The 23,691-nt window shown below is 45.2% G+C and overlaps 1 protein-coding gene across 1 annotated transcript in view; it reads right to left on the reverse strand.

The window, feature by feature from the left end:
- The window catches only part of TMX4 (thioredoxin related transmembrane protein 4), a gene marked incomplete at its 5' end in the record, with an annotated part of 27,889 nt that extends 4,581 nt beyond the window's left edge, over positions 1 to 23,308 (reverse strand). Inside the window, 2 exon segments of the mRNA XM_073628624.1 lie at positions 12,466 to 12,529; positions 23,207 to 23,308. Of these exon segments, the coding sequence (XP_073484725.1) occupies positions 12,466 to 12,529; positions 23,207 to 23,308 (166 nt within the window).
- Between the last annotated feature and the right edge of the window lie 383 nt (positions 23,309 to 23,691).

The raw sequence follows: 23,691 nt of genomic DNA on the forward strand, positions 1-23,691 counted from the left end.
GGAGCCTTCCTGGCTGGCAGAAAGCAATACTTACTGCTAGTGGCTTTAGCCACCAGCAGTGATCACATATAAAAAAAAAAAAATCTGACAGGTTGGTTATACACAAGTGGATCGATGGATTGACTTGGGTACATCCAGCCTACCCATAACATGTCCCTACTGAACCGGCTGAGATTGGATTCATCTATGGCTGGCTTTACCCTAGGTCCACACCTGTGTGGGCCGCTGTTTCCATGAGCGCCCATTAATTTGAATGGACTGCTGTGCCCCGCAGGAAGGAAGTCCCTGCACTACTTAGGAAATCGCAGTCCGCAAGAGAACTGGGAGTACAACGCAGTCCCCAGTGTGGGTGCGATTTTCAGCGCGGGCGGTGAGCTATTAGAATTAACGGGTCCCGCGTGTCGCTGTGTGGGTGGTTGCAGCTGCGGGAATTTGTGCCAGGTCTCGCAGTGGCACCACCCGCACAGGTGTGAACCTAACCTTATGAAGCCCTCCTGCAAGCTTCAGTGGGGCTAGTCATTTCTTCTACATGACAAGAGGACTACAGCTCCCCCGTATTTCTTACAATGTGCCTCTCCCTTGTTCAGAATAATCAGACACACAATTTCGAGTGCAGATAGTTTGGCGTAAGCTGGCAGACACATGGCGTTTTTCATCCACAAAACGCAGTCACCTCTACAGCAATGTACGTATGAATTTCTGGTTTTAGGAAGGTCTTTGATGTTTACATGAACATCTGGAATCCTTAGAAACCCAGAAGAAACAGATCATTATTCTAACCCAAACAGAACGCTTATGCAGAACATACAATCTAACAGGAATTGTAATTCATTATCTACAAACACATGGATAAGGATCGACGTTCCCCTCCAGCTGTCTGAGGATCTGAAAATGATGAACGCTTTGGCTAAGGCCGATCGTCTTTATTTGTGGAAGAACATTAGAAGAAAATGGTCCCAATACAAAAGGAGATAATAATCAGATGGGCATTGGGGAGCGATTGCTACACCGAGAACTCAGAACTGGAAACTAATGCTATTCATCTGTAAAAGCTCGTCTTTTCGTAATCCATAATGACATCTGTGCCATTTTCTTTTTTGTTATTTCAGAATGATCAACACTGACGTGTATTCCGTCAACCCAAAAAAAAAAAAAAATTACTGTAGGATAACCGGGATAAGTGCAATGCTTTGCAGCAAACTAGTCACATCAGGCTCTTTTTGGCAACGCTCATACATTACATATGGACAGACTTCATGTTGCCCCCCCCCCCCCACACACACACACACACACAATCGTATTGTTGGCCAACAAAACGTGGAATTTTGTCCGAAGGGCGTTGGCCCAAACTTGTCTTGCATACACACGGCCACACAATTGTTGGCCAACAATTACCAACGTAGTGACGTACTGCGTTGTTTTCAGCTCTTTAGCGCCACCCTTTGGGCTGCTTCTGCTAATTTCGTGTTAGAAGTTTGGTGAGTGTTGATCCGCACTTTTCATTTCGCACTTTTCATTTCGTTTCTGAACGGCCGTTCGTCAACTAGCCATGTTGCGGAATTGATGGAGATAACGAGTTATTTATTATTGGCCTTGGAGTTATTGCTTTGACAATTTTTTTTGTTGAATAATAATGATTTGATTTGGTATATTTTCTATATTTTTAGATGCATAGAATGCACTTTTTGGTTAAGTTCTATTGGCAGATAGCAGGTCTAATTTTATTTGTTTTCTTTTTTTTATGCACAATAAAAAAAATGGTGTAGAATAATACTTGGCAATGTGTTTTACTTCAAATGACAGTTTGGGAGCAGGTAGTTAAATTTTAAAAAATACAATGTAAAATTGACAAGGGACACCAACATAGTTGTATCTTTGATCTTAAAAACTACAGGATAGGATAATGGTGTTGTGGTAACTTTCCCAAATAAAAAATAAAAAATATTATATATATATATATATATATATATATATATATATATATATATATATATATATATATATATATATATATATATATATATATATATATATATATATATATATATATATATATATATATATATATATATATATATCCCTAGAAAGAAAAAAAGCCTTTGAAAATTAGTTTGCAATAACTTCATCAGTATCACCAGCAAAGCAGCTTCATTATTATCCTATTAAAGAAGAAGAGAATTGTGCACTGCATTTGGAGATTTCATAATTTTCCATGTCACGAATGTTGATTCTCCATTATGAACGCTAGTTTACAAGACCGACCGCTTTCGGCTCGTCCTTGCTTCCGAGTATGTGTGTTTGTACTTTGGACTTGTGTACACACGATCGGAAAATCCGACAACAGACATATGTCCGCGGAAAATTTTAAAACCTGCCATCCAACATTTGTCCGCGGAAAGTCCGACAACAGTTGTCCAATGGAGCGTACACACGGTCGGATTTACCGCCAACAGCCCGTCATCACACATTTCCCGTCGGAAAGTCCGATCGTGTGTACGAGGCTTTAGGTTTGATCCACACCTACAGGATGTCCACCCCATGCATCGTGTGCATGGCAGTGCATCATTTCAATGGGCTGCTCAAGGTGTAAAAAAAAAAAAAAAAAAAAAACGCAGAAAAAAAAAAAAATCACTTACGCTTTCCCAAAAAAAGTGCCATAGCACCATGTGGTTTGATTTGCACATCAGCAGACACATGGGAGTGCCATTGAAAATGAATGACACCACCATGCATCCGATAAGTTAGCGAATTTCTGTGTTTGTTGGGAAAGCACACCGTTCCCGACACGAAAAGACCTGAACCTAGCCTTAAAGTGCAAGTTCACCTTTACAAAAAAAATATGAAAGGTGAACTTACACAGGACCCCCTCCCCATCCCCCCCCCTGTCCCGCTGACCAGGAGCGCGGCGGCGATCACCCACACTGACACACCGGGTGGCCGCCTCACCGGTCCGGGTATTAGAAATCCCCCTCGGCTTAATCTCCAAAACGTTCCTTGTCTGGAGGTACGTTTCGTTTAGGTGCTTTCTAATTGGTTGGCGCTGACCGATCAGAACTCGCGTAGCCCGTCCTGTCACCGCGGGCGAAGAAAAGAGAAAGCCGCAGGGATTTCAAATCCCCGAACCGGTACAGCGGCTATCCAATGTGTCAGAAAGAACGATTGCTGGACTCCAGGTTAGTGGGACTGGGGGTGGATGGGGAAGGGGGTCCAGTGTAAGTTCACCTTCACAGAGTTTCTGTAAAAGGTGAACTTACACTTTAAAGGGGTTGTAAAGGGTTTGCGTTTTTTCACCGTAATGCATCCTATGCATTAAGGTGAAAAAACATCCGACAATACCGGCCCCCCCCAGCCACCCCGTTTTACTTACCTGAGCCCCTAAACCTGCTGTGTTCACCCCCCGATGTCCTCTTCGCCGCTCAGCCTGGCAGTTGATTGGCTAGAGTGGATGGATTGAAAGCAGCGCAGCCATTGGCTCGCGCTGCTGTCAATCACATCCAATGACGCGGCTCGCCAGGGGGGCGGGGCCGAGTGATACTGTGAGTGGCTATGGCCGCCGGCTGTTTCATGGGAGCGCGCCCGCAAGAACTAAACACCATGCGAGAGAGCTCGCATGAAGGTGGATAGTTCTTGCGGGGAGGAGCTGAGACAGCCGCCGAGGGACCCCAGAAGAGCAGGTTCAGGGTCACTCTGTGCAGAACGAGCTGCACAGTGGAGGTAAGTATGACATGTTTGTTATTTAAAAAAAAAAAAAAATTTCCTTTACAACCCCTTTAAAGTGATTCTAAAAAGGAAATGTTTTGATTTTTTTTTTTTTTATAACAAACAAGTTATACTTTAATACAAATGGTCCCTGCCCCCGCCTATAACTGGTCTTTGCAGCACATGGAAGGGCGATGTATGTCAAACAAAACCAAAGAAAATTCCCAGCTCAACTTACTGACCAGCCTGCAACCAATTCTGACTAACAATAGGTGTTAAAAACAGGGGTTTAGTTAGGCTCACCTGCCCTCCATCTACAGAGGGGAAAATAATGATTTGATCCCCCTGCAGATTTTGTAGGTTTGTCCATTTACAAAGAAATGAAGGGTCAAGAACTTATCATAGGTGTATTTTAAATGATAGAGACAGAATATCAACCACAAATCCAGAAAAAAAAAAAAACACACGATACAAATGTTATAAATTGAGTTGCAGTTCAGTGAGTAAAATAACTATTTGATCCCAAACCAACCAGCATTAATTCTGGCTCCCACAGACTGGCTACAGTAGGTGCTCATGTGGTACACAGATTAGTCCTGTCAATGAGGTCCTCCTAACGGCAACTCGTTACCTGTCCACAGAATCTTTCTTCTATTCGAACCTCACCATCATGGGCAAGACCAAAGAGCTGTTAAAGGACATCAGGGACAAGGCTGTAGACCTGCACAAGGCTGGAATGGGCTACAAAGACCATCAGCAAGAAGCTTGGTGAGAAGGAGTCAACTGTTGGAGAGATTATTCGCAAATGGAAGAAATACTAAATAACCATTAATCGCCCTCGGTCTGGAGCTCCATGCAAGATTTTTCCTCATGGGGTGAGGATGGCCATGAGAAAAGTGAGGGATCAGTCCAGAACTACACGGGAGAAGCTTGTGAATGATCTCAAGGCAGTTGGGACCACAGTCACCAAACAAACCATTATAAGGTGTAGAAAAGGGGTGGTTGGCGCTACCCTAAAAAAGTGAGAGTACCAGGAGGGTATGTGATCAGAAAAGAAAATTGTATATAATGTGATTGTGTAACAAAGAAATGTCTATAATATGCAACTACACATTAATGTGCTATCCCAAAATGGGTTTATGTGGATGTACCCTCCGGGGATGAGTGTAACCGTATCCTTGCATGGATGTGATAAAACAAATGACAGTTGATATAAACCACATGTGAAGAAAGTGCTGAGCGTGGTCACTCAGACTTTACCATACACATCCTATTCAAATAAATATAAGTGTATACCGTAAGTAAATGGGTATAAAAATAGATCACAATAAAGACTAAAAATGAATCCAACCCTAAGAGCCCTTTCACACTGGGGAGGGGGCGGCGGTAAAACGCCGCTATTATTAGCGGCGTTTTAGCGTCGGTATGCGGCCGCTAGGGTTAAATACCACCGCAAAGCGCCTCTGCAGAAGCGCTTTGCCGGCGGTATAGCCGCGCCGTCCCATTGATTTCAATGGGCAGGAGCGGTGAAGGAGCGGTATACACACCGCTCCTTCACCGCTCCGAAGATGCTGCTAGCAGGACTTTTTTTCCCGTCCTGCTAGCGTACCGCTCCAGTGTAAAAGCCCAGAGGAATGAAAGCAGCGGCACTTTCGGGTCGGTTTGCAGGCGCTATTATTAGCGCAATAGCGCCTGAAAACCGCCGCAGTATGAAAGGGCTCTTAGAGTCCATAAATTAACCCATAAGCATATATGAAAAATAAAAAATATATATTCCAAAAAGCAAGTCCCACGGTGTGAAAAAATAGTGCCAACGAATATATATTGCAAAAAAATTTTGTTAAAAAAAGATTAATATCCAGTTGTAGTTCTTCGGGTGACTTCAGTGCTCAGCAACAAAAGGTGACTGATAGTGCTCCCCCCCATCAGGTCCCCACTCACCAAAAGAAGGAACCCCTGCAGGGGTAGTGGGCATATGTGGGTAACCGTAGATGGAAATCCTCCTCCACTCTCTGTGTCCCGTCTATGGGTCTATCGGTCTCCCGCAGCTGGCTCCGCTCGATCAAGCGGTCTCAGCTGTCTCCATTAATTCAGGGGTGAATGCTTCAGTCGGATCTTGCCAAGCCGTCACTCCACATTTCGGTCCTCATATGAAGGAAAGAAGGGCTCCCATAGTGTAGTATTAAAAATGGCTTTATTAAAATATAAAATTAAAAAGGCTTCCCCACCACCAACCGTGGAGAAGCTGTACAAACTACACTAATATAGCATGTAGGAAGAGCTGGTCCGCGGCGTGCGCTCCACCTGCATCCCAAGCTCCCTACTTCCGTGTTGAGTATAGCGTGAGAAGGTAGCCTACGTTCTCACACTATACTCCAACACGGAAGTAGGGAGCTTGTAGTGTAGTGTAGTGTAGTTTGTACAGCTTCTCCACGGTTGGTGGTGGGGAAGCCTTTTTAATTTTATACTTTAATAAAGCCATTTTTAATACTACACTATGGGAGCCCTTCTTTCCTTCATATGAGGACCGAAATGTGGAGTGACGGCTTGGTAAGATCCGACTGAAGCATTCACCCCTGAATGGATGGAGACAGCTGAGACCGCTTGATCGAGCGGAGCCAGCTACGGGAGACCGATAGACCCATAGACGGGACACTGAGTGGAGGATTTCCATCTACGGTTACCCACATATGCCCACTACCCCTGAAGGGGTTCCTTCTTTTGGTGAGTGGGGACCTGATGGGGGGGAGCATTATCAGTCACCTTTTGTTGCTGAGCACTGAAGTCACCCCAAAAAAATAAAACTGGATATTAATCTTTTTATAAAAAAAATTTTTTCCAATATATATTCGCACTATTTTTTCATACCGTGGGACTTGCTTTTTGGAATATATATTTCTTATTTTTCATATATGCTTATGGGTTAATTTATGAACTCTAACTTAGGGTTGGATTAATTTTTAGCCTTTATTGTGATCCATTTTTATACCCATTTACTTACAGTATACACTTACCCGGTTTCCCCGAAAATAAGACCTAACGTGATTGTCGGTGATGGCTGCAATATAAGCCCTACCCCCCAAATAAGCCCTACCCTGTTTCCCCTAAAATAAGCCCTACCCTGAAAATAAGACCTACAAGGACTTTAACTAGGGCTTATTTGGGGGGTAGGGCTTATATTGCAGCCATCACCGACAATCACGCTAGGTCTTATTTTCAGGGAAACCAGGTATATTTCTTTGAATAGGATGTCTATGGTAAAGTCTGAGTGACCACGCTCAGCACTTTCTTCACATGTGGTTTATATCAATGGTCATTTGTTTTATCACATCCATGCAAGGATACGGTTACACTCATCCCCGGAGGGTACATTCACATATACCCATTTTGGGATAGCACATTAATGTGTAGTTGCATTTTATAGACATTTCTTTGTTATACAATCACATTATATACAATTTTCTTTTCTGATCACATACCCTCCTGGTACTCTCACTTTTTTAGGGTAGCGCCAACCACCCCTTCTCTACACCTTTATTTATTTTAAGTGCCCTTGGGAACCCTCAGGGGGGGGGGCTGCAGCCCGTATTGTCCTGAGCGTGGAGTCCATCGTTTATTTACCAAACAAACCATTGGTAACACAATACGCCGCCATGGATTGAAATCCTGCAGCGCCCGCAAGGCCCCCCTCCTCAAGAAGACACATGTACAGGACCGTCTGAGGTTTGCCAATGAACATCTAAATGATTCAGAGAAGGATTGGGAGGAAGTGCTGTGGTCAGATGAGACCAAAATTCAGTTCTTTGGCATTAACTCGACTTGCTGTGTTTGGGAGGAAGAAAAATGCTGACTATGACCCTAAGAACACCATCCCTACAGTCAGGCACAGAGGTACAAACATGATGCTTTGGGGCTGTTTCTTTTCTAAAAGGTACAGACAGACTTTGCCGCATTGAGGGGCCAAAGGACGGGGCCATGTATTGTAAAATCTTAGATGAGAACCTTCTTCCCTCAGCCAGAACACTGAAGATGGGTCGGGGATGGGTCTTCCAGCATGACAATGACCCAAAATATACCGCCAAGGCAACAAAAGGAGTGGCTCAAGAAGAAGCACATTAAGGTCATGAAGTGGCCTAGTCAGTCTCCAGACCTTAATCCCATAGACAATTTATGGAGGGAGCCGAAACTTCCAGTTGTCAAGAGACAGCCAAGAAACCTTAAAAAGGAGTTGTAAAGTCAAGGATTTTCACCTTAATGAATTCTATACATTAAGGTGAAAAACCTTCTATGCTGCAGCTCCCCCAGAGCCCCTCTTTTACTTACCTGAACCCGTTCGTTCCAGCGTCGAGGATGAGCCCAGCAGTTCCAGCCACTGTCTCGGGTCCTCATTGGACAGATTGATAGCAGCGGGAGCAATTGGCTCCCGCTGCTATCAAATCCAGTGACATGAGAGCCGGGGGGGGGGGGGGGGGGCGGGGCAGAGTCCTGCTGTCTGTGTCAATGGACGCAGCAGCAGGACCCGGGAACGCGCCCCCACTGGTGCCACACGGAAATCGGCTCTCCGTGGCGGCACTTGCAGAAAAGGAAGAGCCGGCGGGAGCATCGCCAGGGGACCCCAAAAAAAGGAGGATCGGGCCGTTCTATGCAAAACCCTATGCACAGAGCAGGTAAGTATAACATGTATGGTATTTAAAAAATAAAAAAAATAAAATAAATAAACCTAACCTTTAGCGCCGGTTCACATTAGAAGCGGCACGACTTGCAGGTCGCCTCACCGAGGCGACCTGCACACGACTGCCGCGGCGACTTGCAAGACGACTTCTGTATAAAAGTCTATGCAAGTCGCCCCCAAAGTAGTACAGGAACCTTTCTTCTAAGTCGGAGCGACTTGCGTCGCTCCGATTAGAACGGTTCCATTGTACAGAACGGGAGGCGACTTGTCAGGCGGCTAGGTCGCCTGACAAGTCGCCCCCGTGTGAACCGGCTGTTACAATCACTTGCTTACTGGGCACTTAAACACCCTTCCTGCCCAGACCAATTTTCAGCTTTCAGCGCTGACGCACTTTGAATGACAATTGCGCGGTCATACAACACTGTACCCAAATGAAATTTTTATCATTTTGTTCCCACAAATAGAGCTTTCTTTTGGTGGTATTTGATCACCGTTGGGTTTTTTATTTTTTGTTAAAACATTTTAAAAAGACCGAATAAAAAAAAAAAAAAAAAAATAGTATTTTTTTTTTATATTTTGTTATAAAATTTTGCAAACAGGTAGTTTTTCTCCTTTGATGTACACCGATAAGGCGGCACTGGCGGGCACCGATAAGGCGGCACTGGCGGGCACCGATAAGGCGGCACTGGCGGGCACCGATAAGGCGGCACTGGCGGGCACCGATAAGCACAGATGGGTGGCAGTGATGGGCACTGATCGGCACTGGTAGGTTACACTGATAGGCACCACTGGTGGGCATTGATTGGTGGCACGCATGGGCATTGGCAGGCGGTAATTGTGGGCACAGATTCGGCAGATGTGCCTCCTTTCTTGTTGGGACCGATGTCCCTTGCACATAAGCCGGTGATCGGCTTTTTTTTTTTTCGCCTCACACTGTCAGCGTGAGAAAAAAAACCCAAAGATTACCGAGCTTTTGTTTAAATTACGTGATGAGCGGTCATTGGCTGACAGCTGATCACGTGGTAAGGGGCCGGGATCGGCCCCTTACTCGGATCTGTGATCACCCGAGTCTGACTCGGTGATAACAGCGCGTGCCACAAATGCCCTGCAGGGGGCGCGCCGGGAGCGTGCAAAGGGGAGGACATCATATGACGGCCTCCCGGAAATTCAGGTCCCCAGTGTGGCCGTCATTTGGCTATAGGGCGGGCGCCAAGTGGTTAAGGATTTGGAGAGGATCTGTAAAGAAGAGTGGACAAAAATCCCTCCTGAGATGTGTGCAAACCTGGTCACCAACTACAAGAAACGTCTTACCTCTGTGCTTACCAACAAGGGTTTTGCCACAAAGTACTGAGTCATGTTTTGCTTGGGGATCAAATACTTATTTTACTCACTGAACTGCAACTCAATTTATAACATTTGTATCGTGTTTTTTCTGGATTTTTGGTTGATATTCTGTCTCTATCATTTAAAATACACCTATGATAAAAATGATAGACACTTAATTTCTTTGTAAGTGGGCAAACTTACACAAACTGCAGGGGATCGAATAATTATTCCCCCCCCCTCTGTGTGTTGGGAAAGCGCACAATTTTGCACGCATTCCATACACATTAAAAAAAAAAAAAAAAAAAAAAAAAACCCTGAGCCTAGCCTTAAAGTGATCCAAAAAGCTATTTAAAAAAAAAAAAAAATAACAAACATCTCATCTGCTCTGTGTAATGATTTTGCACAGAGCAGCCATGAACCTCCTCTTCTGTGGTCCCCTACTGGTGCTGGCTCCTCCCCCTTCTGAGTGCTTGGCTTGCTATGGAGGTACGCATGCAGACTCGCTCCCAAGCTGCACATTGTGTCTCCATTGGCACACAGTGCATCTCAGCCTCCCCTCCCCCATTCCTCCTCACTGGCTGTAAATGATAGCATCAGGAGCCAATGGCTCCCACTGCTGCCTCTGAGCCAATGAGGAGCCAGAGAGAGGGAGAGAGCAGTGATAGCTCTCATGCACAGTCCTGGCATGAAATCTCGTTCAAGGGTAGGTATTGGAAGGGGGGGGGGATGCACACAGAAGGCATGCAGGAATGTTTTAACCACTTAACCTCCGGAAGTTTTACCCCCATTCAAGACCTGGCCTTTTTTTGCATTAAAGCACTGCAGTACTTTAGCTGACAATTGCTTGGTCGTGCGTTGCTGTATCCAAATAAAATTGATGTCTATTAAAAGCTATACTTAACCACTTGATCTTCGGAAGATTAAACCCCCACCCCCTTCATGACCAAGCCATTTTTTGCTATACGGCATTGCGTTACTTTAATGGACAATTGCGTGGTCATGTACCCAAGTTAAATGTATGTCCTTTTTTTTTCCCCCCACAAATAGAGCTTTCTTTTGGTGGTATTTGATCACCTCTGTGGTTTTTATTTTTTGCACTATAAACAAAAGCAAAAAAAAAAAAATTTAAAAAACAGCAAATTTCTTCATCAATTTAGGCCAATGTTTATTCTTCTACATATTTTTTGGAAAAAAAAAATCTCAATAAGTGTATATTGATTGATTTGCGCAAAAGTTACAGCGTCTACAAACTATGGGATAGATGGACTTTTTTTATTGTTTTTACTAGTTATGGCGGCGATCAGCGATTTTTAGAGGGACTGCGACATTGCAGCGGACAAATCTGATACTAAGTGACACTTTTGGGGACTAGTGATACCAATACAGTCATCAGTGCTAAAAAAAAAACAAAAAACAAAAAAAAAAACGACACTATCGCTGGATAAATGACACTGGCAGGGAAGGGGTTAAATGTGCTCCTAGGGAGGAACTTTCTAACTGTGGGGGGGGATGCTGTGACTGGACAAAAACCAAGATCCGCGTTTTGGCTTAGCAGAAACACAAGATCTCCATTTTCCTCCCTCACAGAACGGCGGTCTGCCTCTCCTCTGAACGATCATTGGTGAGCGTAGGACCCCTTATTGGCTCCTGTTGTGTCCAATTGTGGGTGGTCGGCGGCCATCGGACTTCCTGATTGGCTCCCGTTGTGTCCATTTGCAGGTGGCCATCGGACTTCCTGATTGGCTCCCGTTGTGTCCACTCACAACGGGTCGCCGGCGCGCACATGCCCCAGACCTCGTGCATGAAATCACGTACAGGTACGTGATTTCGCTCAGCCGGGCGCCCTGCCACAGTATGAATGCGAAAGCTGTTAAAAGGGGTTTGTGTAAATAAAATATGAACATGCTCTCGGTAGACTGCTCATGGTTTACTTCTTTGTTGCCCGTTTACCTGTTGGAGCTCACTTTTCAACGACTGTTATCACATCTGATAATCATTGGGCTCATATTTTTTTTACCCAAAGTGCTTGTTTACACTAGCAGCTGGGGGCAGTAAAACACTGTAGTTGAGCTGATTTTTTTTTTTTTTACCATTTAACATCCACTTCCTTTTATCTGGAAAAATGGCGGCTGCGGGGTGTGAATATGCCGCGGCAGCTGGCGCTGGGGTTCTCCAAACCCCCCACAAGATCAAGTGTGTATGAACCCCAAGATAGATTCTAAGATAGTCTATTTATGACTAACTCAAGTGCTGAAAGGTCAGGCTTTATGGGTGTACACGGATTATAAAAAAAAAAAATTATATATATATATATATATATATATATATATATATATATATATATATATATATATATATATATATATATACACATATACACATACATACTTTATTGAATTACATGCAAAGGACACGACTTTCAAAGTTATATTGCGGTTTCCACGCTTTTGATTCTACATGTTTCACCGTGAGGCTTCTTCAGGAAAAAATAAATAAATAAAAAAGTGGAATCCCATCTACTCAAAGTAATGAAGAATTGAAGCCAAGTTATGGCAAAGTCGTGGTAGAGGAGTAAATTCTGATGGCCCTGTACGTCCAACCAACAGTAGTTGATCGCCCTCATAAGCCAGATCTCCCACAGGGAAGGGTATGGAGTCAAAAAAAAAATGTATATAAGAATAGAAGGATAAAACTTAATAAAAAAACAAACAATCTATATAGGAAGCTGGGAGCCCAAAATTACACCAATAGGAAGGTAAAACACTTACCTGATCTCAGAACTTCATACTTGGGTTTGGCTGGGCAGAAACAGTCTATTAGCAGGACCAACATCTGTATGCCAAACAAAATAGAGAATACAGATTTATTAAAAAAAGGAACTGGCCAAAACAGGGATAAGTTGCCATTGTGGCATGCATCAGGTCCAGTGTCATTATGTGCTTATTCACAGTAACAGGAGATGTCTACGTTTTTGTACCCTCTTTAGAATTCTGTTTGAAGTCCACTGAGGGACACAGGAAGTCCTAAACCTTTAGCTTATACAACCGTCGACAGGCGTACTGGACATCGGTAAACAAACTGTCGGCTAGCCTTGGGTGTACCACTACCCACATATCTGCTTGTATAGCGCAGAATTACACAGAGTACGATCATAAAAACACAGGGGTGGGGCCGGCACCCCTCAATGGAAGCCAAGAAAAGGGTATTACGGTGAGTACACAAATCCTATTTTCTTTCTCGTCCATTGAGGAACACCGGAAGTATTAAAGGATAAAAAAAAGGAAAAGATTTCCCTATGGGGTTTTGTATTGCAGCAACAAAGTCAAAAATGGTTGTAAAATGTGGTTATTACAAAAATTAAATGAATTTACAGAAGCATGGATATCTGGTAAAACATGAGCTCTTTGATGGAGGCTGGCAAACATACATGATGATACAGCTGTACAGTGAACATTTAAAACGTAGCATGATATGTATAAAAGTCACACTAGAAACAACTCAACGCGTTTCGACCATATGTAGTAGAGGTCTTCAAGGGAAAAAAGAAAAAAAAAAAAAAAGGAAGGACAGAATTCTAGAAGATATTAAAGGATAAGTTCACTTTTTCAGGAAAAAAAAAATTAAATAAATGCACATTTTTTTGCAGGTATAAAAAATGCTCATTATTTTTTGTTGTGGGAGCCTGTAAACCAGGGGTAGGCAACCTGGGGCCCTCCAGCTGTTGCAGAACTACAAGTCCCATCATGCCTCTGGGAGTAATTGTAACTGCCAGCCTTGCAATTCATGGGAAATGTAGTTCCACAACAGTTGGAGGGCCCCAGGTTGCCTACCCCTGCTGTAAAGCATTGCACCCAGGATCAGTTTGCTGATGCCATGCAGGTCTCCTGCAGATCTGTCAGTGTATAGGCCTGCTCGTACCTCATACGAGGAAGCCAAGACATGCTGACAGGAAGAATGAACTACCACAGAGTTCACAGCGCCATGATAGTTAATTGAAATCTACTAGCCGACAGCCGCAAAGGCTGAAGGACCTTGTAGTTTTCCATTTACAGAGCGCTGCGAATGAGTGACGTGGCCGGGTGGGTTTTTGTTAAAATTTTGACAGCTAGGGGGTGGAGGAGAACACCCGCTAGCTAGTAGACATGCGCAATTTGTTTCGACAAATTGGTAAATATTCAAATGTATGAAAAAGTTTCCCGAAAATTCGAAATAGAACGAAAATCCAAAAAGAACGAAAATCTGAAAATTCAAACAAACGAAAATCCGAAAATGTTAAAATCCCAAATAACAACTATTGCCAACTATTATATTATAGGTATTGTAACTTCTTTTCAAATTTGGCCGTTAGTGAACTTAACTAATACAAATTTATCCAAAGCTACGAATTATCCGAAATAATGAACGTCGCATCTAAACGAATGGAACGTAATAAAATTAATAATTATTAATAAATATCTATTATTATTAATTTGTTACGTTCCATTTGTTTAGATATGGCATTCGTTAGTGAACGTAATGAATACGAATTTATCCAAAAATAACGAACGCCGTATCTAAATGAATGGAACGGAACGAATTCATAAAAAGTTATTATTAATAATAATAATAATAATATTATTCATTTTGTTACGTTCCATTCGTTTAGATGCGGCATTCGTTATTTCGGCTAATTCGTAACTTTGGATAAATTCGTATTCATTACATTCACTAACAGCCAAATTTGCAAGGAAATTCCAATACCTATAATTTAATAGTTTGTTATTAGTTAGTTATGTTTGGATTTCTGAATTACTGAATTTCAAAATTCAAATTTTTTCGAAGTTACGAATTTATTCGAAATAATGAATTTTGATCATAACAAATGACCCGAAAAAAAAACAAAAAAAAAAAAAACACGAAACAAACGAAAAACAAACACAGTTTTTGGCAGTGCACATGTCTACTAGCTAGCACGGGATGGATCGGGGAGGTGTGGGGGCATAACACGTTACACCTTGAATATGGGTGCAGCATTGTATGAAAGGTGAACTTATCCTTTAGACCCCTTACACACTGGGGCAGCGGCCAAGCGCAGCTCATTTTTAGTGTTATGACGCTTCGGAATTGCTTTTCAGGTGCTTCAGAAGCGCTGCCCATTCATTCCAATAGGCAGGGCATTTTGGGGGTGCTAAATACAGCGCTCCGATCCCGCCCCAAAGATGCTGCTTGCAGGACAAGAAGAAAGAAGAGAAAAAAAAAAAAAAGGAAGAAATATACACTGCTTTAGCCACATAGAGATCCTGAACAAAAAGGGTATCAGTCTTCCTAAAAGAAGTAGTGGCAGAGACTAAAGCTGCCCATAGACAAAGATCGTGGTTGCAGGAAAGAAAATTGCTCAATTTCCCCCCTCCCACAGAGTAGGGGTGCGCATCTTCACTGGTCTCACGTTTCGATTACGATTATCTGGTCAACGATTCGATGATGCATCACGATTACCGATGAGCTCCCACTTCCGCTTGGGCCGCCTAGGCGGCCCTTCCACCCTGCAATCTTCTGGGACACATCACAGTTCCCAAAAGATTGCCCGGCTATGCAGGACAGCGCAGTGAGACATGCGCACCCGGCTGTGAAGCTGCGAGCTGTCACAGCCGGATGCCCACAGTAGTATTGCCAGCGCCGTGGACAGGCGGGGGGAAAGGAGGGAGGGTTTGGGTGGCCACGTCGCTTTATTGTGGGACAGGTGAGTGTCTTTTTATTAAAAGTCAGAAGATACACTTTTTGTAGCTGCTGACTTTTAATAAACAAAAAATTGACTGGAACTCCGCTTTGAATTAAAAATAACCTCACTCCCTTAAAAAGTGCAGTAATCCGGTGCACTACAGGGTACAGGCATTCACACACACTGCCGCTGGGAGGTCAGGAGGGATTACAATCCACAGATGACAAACAGCCCTGTGAAGCTCCCTGTACTGTCTCTGTGCTGACCAGTGGCAGCTGGTGCTCAAAATTTTTTGGGGGGGCGCAAACAAACTGAAAAATACTGAACCTCCCCCGTCAAATGCAGCCTCACTGTGCCCGTCAAATGCAGCCATCACTTCACTAACCCCCCCCCCCCACACACAATGCACGGGCCACCACTGGTGCTGACAGTTCCTTGGCATTCCTGTTGCACCTTCCAGCCAGGGCCGGATTAACATAGGGGCTGGTGGAGCTGCAGCTCCAGGCCCCTCCCTCAATATAGGCCCATGGCAGTGGCTTATGATATCTGTGTGCCTTCCTGAAGGAAGAGGAGCCCTCTGTGCACACATGGAGGAGACAAGTGAGTGCAGCCGAGTCCTGTCTCTGCCGATGCCTGACTCCTATCACAGGATCTGTTCACTCACACAGATCCTCAGTGTCTGGGGGAGGGGCGCTGATGTCCTAACCTGCAGGAGCCCGGGAGGAAGGACATCTCCCATGCTGTTATGATAAGGTCAGTACATTTGTTAGGGGGATGTTGTGTAATTATTGTGCTAGGGGACAGACTGCTGCTTCCCCCCATGTAATGTGCTCTCTTGTGCCCACTGCCCAGTGCCCACCATGTCATGTGCTGTGTCTAGTATGTCATATGCTGTACATTGCAGTGCCCTCCATGTAATGTGTAGTGCCCACCATGTCATGTGCTGTACATTGCAGTGCTCACTATGTAATGTGCAGTGCCCACCATGTCATGTGCTGTGCCTTGCAGTGCCCACTATGTAATGTGAAGTGCCCACCATGTAATGTGCAGTGCCCACCATGTCATGCGATGTGCCATGCAGTGCCCACCATGTCATGCACTGTGCCCGCCATGTCATGTGCAGTGCCCACCATGTCATGTGATGTGCCATCCAGTGCCCACCATGTCATGTGCAGTGCCCACCATGTCATGGGCTGTGCCATTCAGTGCCCCCCATGTAATGTGCAGTGCCCACCATGTCATGTGCTGTGCCTTGCAATGCCCGCTATGTAATTTGCAGTGTCCACCATGTCATGTGCTGTGCCATGCAGTGATCCCACCATGTAATGTGCAGTGCCCACCATGTAATGCGCTGTGCCATGCAGTGCCACCATGTCATGTGCCGTTCCTACCATGTCATGTGCTGTGCTGTGCCCACCCTGCCACGTGTTGTGCCCACTGTGTAATGTACTGTGCTGTTCAGCAGTGCCCACTATGTCATATGCAGTTCCTAACATGTAATGTGCAGTTGCATTGCCCACCATGAAATCTGCTATGCCATGCAGTGCCCACCATGTAATGTGTTGTGCCCACCATGTAATGTGCTGTGCCCACCATGTAATGCGCTGTACCCACCATGTAATGTACTGTGCCATGCAGTGCCCACCATGTAATGCGCTGTACCCACCATGTAATGTGCTGTGCCATGCAGTGCCCACCATGTCATGTGCAGTGCCCACCATGTAAATTGCTGCGCAGTGCCCACCATGTCATGTGCTGTGTTATGCCCACCATGTCATGTGCTGCACCATGCAGGGCCTACCATCTAATGTGCTATACTCACCATGTAATGTGCTGTACATTGTCCACCATGGCATGTGCCGTGCAGTACCCACAATGGAATGGGCTGTGTGGGGCTCACCATGTCATGTGCTGTGTCCACCATTTAATGGGCTGTGCTCACAATGTAATGTGCTGTGTCGTGCAGTGCCCACCAATGTGCCCAATGGAATGTGGTGTGCAGGGCTCACCATGTCATGTGTGGTGTCCACCATTTAATGTGCTGTGCTCCCAACGTAATGTGCTGTGCTGTGTCGTGCAGTGCCCACCATGTCATGTGGTGTCATGCAGTACCCACCTTTTCATGTGCTGTGCAGTGCCCACCATGCCATGTGCGGTGCCCACCATATAATATGCAGTGCCCACCATATAATGTGCTGTTCAGTGCCCACTTTTAATGTGCAGTGCCCACCATGTAATGTGCTCAGCTGTGCCCGCCATGTCATGTGCTGTGCCCATCATATAAGGTCCTGTGCCCACCGTGTGCATGTGCTGTGTTGTGCCCACCATGCAATGTGCTGTGTTGTGCAGTACCAACCATGTCATGTGCTGTGCCCACCATATAATGAACTATGCCTACCTTGTAATGTGCTGTATTGGGCAGTGCCAACTGTGTAATGTGCAGTGCCCACCATATAATATGCTGTGCCCACCATATAATGTGCTGTTCAGTGCCCACTTGTAATGTGCAGTGCCCACCATGTAATGTGCTCAGCTGGTCTGCCCGCCATGTCATGTGCTGTGCCCATCATATAAGGTCCTGTGCCCACCGTGTGCATGTGCTGTGTTGTGCCCACCATGCAATTGTTGTGCAGTGCCAACCATGTCATGTGCTGTGTCCACCATATAATGAACTGTGCCTACCTTGTAATGTGCTGTATTAGGCAGTGCCAACTGTGTAATGTGCTGTGCCCACCATGTAATGTACTGTGCTTTGCTTACCATTAAATGTGCTGTATCCATGTATCCACCATGTAACGTGTTGTGCCAACCATGTAATGTACTGTGCTATCCCCCCCCCCCCGTGTTATGTACTATGCTGTGCCTCCCACAGACTCACCCCCTCACTCCCACCCCCCTCTCTCTTTCACCCCCCTAACCCCCTCTCTCTCTCATCCCCTCTCTTTCACCCTGTTCTCTCTCTCATCCCCTTCACCCCCTACCACCCTCTCTCTCTTTCACCCTCTCTCTATTCCCCTCTCTCTCACCCCCTCTCTCTCTCTCATTCACCCCCTTTCTCTCTTTCCCCCTCCCTCTCATCCCTTCTTTTTCAACCCCCCATCTCGCTATCACCCCCCCCCCCCCCCTCTCTTAACCACTGTCTCACACCCCTCTCTCTCTTTAATTAAAATTTAACAAAAATTGTTTGCGTTTTCATTTTATTTTTTTCCATAAAAAGGCCCACCAAAATCCTTAGCACCAGGCCCATGTTGCTCTTAATCTGGCCCTGCTTCCAGCACACTAGGAGTTAACAGTGGAATGTGCAATGGGAAGCCCAGGGACCTGTCAGCACGGAGTGTGAGGTGTAAGTAGAGTACACACACATTTGTACTCTACTTACTGTTGTTAAAATGACTTCCTTTTAATAAATGCCACGTTACAATGAATGATGTGCCCCGCTGTATGTGCTTTTTAAAAAAATATATGTCACTTCATACCGAATTTCACAGTAGTACAATACATCCCGCTCATGTGACTCCCGACCTGCTCTCCTCTCACGTCTGAGTCCTGACGTCAGCGGGGAATTCAGTCCCGCCCGCCTCTCTCTTCTGATATGATAGCTATAGTCAGCGGGCGGGGCTGAGAATTCCCCGCTAACGTCAGGACTCAGGAGACGTGAGAGGAGAGCGGAGAGAGGCGGGATGGGCCGGGAGTCACATGAGCGGGATGTATTGTACTACTGTGAAATTCGGGATGAAGTGACATATTTTTTTAAAAAGCACATACAGCGGGGCACATCATTCATTGTAACTCAGAATTTATTAAAAGAAAGTAATTTTAAAAAATACGCTCCGAGCGCTTTCCCAGGAGGGGCGGGGCAAGTCGGGATGACGTCACCCGCAATCGATCTTTCGGTCCTTATGCATCGATGCCGCATCGGGGACACCCGAATCACGATGCATCAATGCAACGATTTATTTCAGCACCCCTACCGCAGAGCCATGGTGTTCTCCTGGTAGGAGGGGGTACCATCACCCCTGGGAGAACGCAAGGATTACTGCTAGCAGCTATAATAGCTTCTAGCAAAAATTGTATGTAAAATACGACAGGCTGGGTTTTCCCAAGTTGATTGATTAATCAACTTGGGTACATTCAGCCTGGCCATACACGGTTCGAATCTCGCTCCTTCCTTCTCTTCCTTGCTCCCCTTCTTAACCAAACTCCTCGAACGTCTGGTCTACAACCAACTGAGCGTCCACCTCGCTGATAATAGCCTTCTTGATCCCCTTCAGTCTGGATTTCGTCCTTAACACTCCACAGAAACTGCTCTCCTAAAACTAACAAATGATCTACTAACGGCCAAAACCAATCGACACTATTCTGTTCTCCTACTCTTGGACCTGTCTGCTGCCTTTGATACGGTTGACCACCCCCTCCTCCTCAAAAAATTCCACACCTTTGGTCTCCGTGACTGTACTCTTCGCTGGTTCTCTTCCTACTTATCCAACCTCACATTTAGCGTTTCCTACAACTCTACTTCCTCTTCTTCTCTTCCTTTCTCTGTTGGGTTCCCCAAGATTCTGTTCTTGGACCTCTCCTATTTTCAATCTACACCTCCTCCCTGGGTCAGCTGATAGCCTCCCATGGCTTCCAATACCACCTCTATGCTGACGACACCCAAATCTATTTCTCTACCCCTCAGCTCACTCCCTCTGCCTCCTCACATATCACTAATTTACTATCAGATATATCAGTCTGGATGTCACACCACTTCCTCAAACTCAATCTATCCAAAACCGAACTTATAATTTTTCCTTCCCCCATATGCCCCCTACCCCTGATCTCTCAGTCAAAATCGATGGCACAACTTAAAGCCCATCCCCACATGCCAAGGTACTAGGTGTCGTCTTGGACTCTGAACTTTCCTTCAAGCACCACGTCCAATCACTGTCCAAATCCTGCCGCCTCAACCTCCGCAACATCTCCAAAATACGCCCCTTTCTAACCAATGACACAACAAAGCTTTTAATTCACTCCCTGGTCATCTCTCGCCTCGACTACTGCAACTCCCTTCTCATTGGCTTACCTCTACATAGTCTATCACCTCTTCAATCCATCATGAATGCTGCTGCCAGACCCATCCACCTTACCAATCGCTCGGTCTCTGCTACCCCTCTCTGTCAATCCCTCCACTGGCTTCCGGTCGGCTAAAGAATTAACTTCAAAATCCTAACAACTACTATTTTCTCCATCAGCTCACCCCCCACAGTTATTACCTTTTGTTTCCACTTGACCCTCCCTTCTAGATTGTAAGCTCCAACGAGCAGGGACCTCTGATCCCTCCTGTATTGAATTGTATCGTAAGTGTACTGTCTGCCCTCATGTTGTAAAGTACTGCGTAAACTGTTGGCGATATATAAATCCTGTATAATAATAATAATAATAATAATAAAAAATCTTGGCCGCTCCCTGCTGAACTGACCGAGAATTGTGCTTCACAGCCCGAACCACCACCAGATAATGGAGGGAAATTTCCTTTTAGTGAACTGGAGCCAGGCAGAAGGATGGAAGAACAAGGTCTTGATTGAGGTGAAAGGCAGAAACTACCTAACTGTAGGAAAGAGGATTTGCCCCCTGGAGAAGATCCTATTTTCACACCATGTGAAGCAAGGCCGGTGTTCTATCCATAAGTGCCCTCTGTCAAAAAGTGCCCACACATGCGTAGGACGGAGCGGCACTCCAGCTGATTTGCCGATCAGCTGGAGTGACATAACCATGACGCATGCGCACATCACAGGAGGCATTTTTCGACGGGAGAGGGAATTTCACTGACACAATTAAAAGCTATTCACAGAGCAGACGGGGACACCGTAGTTGTTACATTATGCCTCGCTGTTGCAGGGCGGCTTGTGTCTGTGTTGAAGGGCGGGTTTTGTCGGTGTCGCAACCTGCCCTTAGAAACAGGCAACAGGCGCTGATCAAGACACTAAATCTGCTGTGCAACATTGACAAAAGGCGACCATGAGCAGACTGAAACCCCACCCCCGCAACAGCGAGGCACAATATGAGAAATACGGTGTCCCTCCGCTCTGTGAATCGCTTTTAATAGTGTCCGTGACATTCTCTCCCCCGTCGAAAATAAGCCTCCTCTGGTGTGCGCATGCGCCATGGTCACGTCACTCCTGCTGATCGGCAAACCAGCTGGAGTGTGGCTCCGTCCTGCACATGCGTGGGCACTTTGACGGAGGGCACATATCGATCAAACACTGGCAAAAGGCTGCTAGCGACAATCACTGTCTTCTCCCAGTGGGAATGGCTTGCCCGCCCCTGCCGGGAATCTAAAAAGGCTGGTTGTACCCACGTTAATCGATAGATCAACTTGGTACATTCAGCCTGCCCATTAACGTTTCGAACAGTGTATAGCCCGGTCTAAGCCTTCCACATATAGATGATAGACCTCGTGGAAAGTAGAACATGGGCTTAAACAACCATGTCATTGAAACTAGTGACTATGAAACAGGATAAACAAGTTGAAAGAAGATCCTGACGATTTGGCAGGGCCCACGGAGATTTCGCCAGGAGTCTTCCCATACCGGTGTACCGCATCTGCATAAGCCTGTCCAGAGCCACGAGAATGGCTTTGTGGTTCACTTTTTCTAGAACGGAGTCTGGAAAGAATCCCACACAGAACGCCTGAAGGTCACTTATAGAATATACCCTCAATGTCCAGTCCTTCATGATCCAGATGTGGTACTGCATTAGCCAGGCTTAGGACGACTGTACCAGATAGCAGCAACTGAGGAGACCAAGTTCCAGCAGCAACATGGGATGGGGTAAACAGTTCAATCTCTGTATTTGCGGACGATACTAAGCTAAGCAGGGCAATAACTTCTCCGCAGGATGTGGAAACCTTGCAAAAAGATCTGAACAAATTAATGGGTTGGCAACTACATGGCAAATGAGGTTCAAATGTGAAAAATGTAAAATAATGCATTTGGGTGACAAAATATGAATGCAATCTATAGACTGGGGGGAGAACCTCTGGGGGAATCTAGGATGGAAAAGGACCTGGGGGTCCTAGTAGATGATAGGCTCAGCAATGGCATGCAATGCCAAGCTGCTGCTAACAAAGCAAACAGAATATTGGCATTAAAGAGGGGATCAACTCCAGAGATAAAACAATAATTCTCCCGCTCTACAAGACTCTGGTCCGGCCGCACCTAGAGTAAACTGTAGGAAGAGTAGTTATCCTGGGCTGGCCTAGAGTTTTTTGTTTGTCATTGTCCAATCCTCCTATATGCAACAGTATGACCCGAAGGTTGAAAAAAAAAAAAAAAAAAAACACTCAGATGTTCCGTTTTAACCAGAACATTTAAACTAATGAGCAATGAAAACAGCCAGCAGTTGGAGCTAGGAACTCTAGGAATCTAATGAGGCCATTTCCAACTAGGGTTCTTCCAGATGTTGCCAGGGGTTCCTTGATAGACTATGATTGTGCCTACATAGTTCCGTGGCCAACGATACTTGGCAGAGCCAACAGCTGGCACTCTGGCTCCCTGATTATGGTGTGTAAGACTCACAGTAATACAGATTATTTAATCTCTTACTGCTCAGTAACAAAAAGAAAAGGGAAGAAAGACGGAGGGAAGAAAGACGGAGGGAAGAAAGACGGAGGGAAGAAAGACGGAGGGAAGAAAGACGGAGGGAAGAAAGACAGAAAGACAGAAAGAAAGAAAGAAAAGAAAGAAAAAGGGGGGAAAAAAAGGGGGGGGGGTGGGGGGGAGAAAAAAAAGGGGGGAGAAAAAAGGGGGAGAAATAAAATCTTGTCGTACCAAACCAAGAATCAGTCCAATCATCAAAGTTGCCATGATAAAAACGATGTAAGATCCCCAAGCAGACATTCCCAAAGGGCCCGTCAAGTAGTTGTGCGTTTGCTAAAACAAAAACGACAAATGATTATTAGACAGCAAACAATAAAATCCCTTTAAGAAACAATAATGGGTCCTTATGCATGTTCATTGGATATCAAGCAGTTTCTATTTAACGAAAAGAAGTGACGCTTAACATGTCTACCAGCTGAAAAGAAACAACATATTTTGTCCTCCAGCAAAAGCGTCTAATGGATTCGGTGAGGTCAGCCTGTGCTCAGAGTCATTAGTGTGACAAGCTGACACATTCTTGGTTCACAATACAGAGAAACAACATGTTACACTCTGCAAAGTCATCAATCTGACAAGGTCACTATGAAGTAAAACCCCACACCAGCCATGTGGCACTCGTTTAAAGGGTCAGTCCACCAAAAACTGATATTTCAAGT

Source organism: Aquarana catesbeiana, linkage group LG04 (genome assembly GCF_042186555.1).
Source record: "Aquarana catesbeiana isolate 2022-GZ linkage group LG04, ASM4218655v1, whole genome shotgun sequence".
NCBI classification, from domain to species: Eukaryota; Metazoa; Chordata; class Amphibia; order Anura; family Ranidae; genus Aquarana; species Aquarana catesbeiana.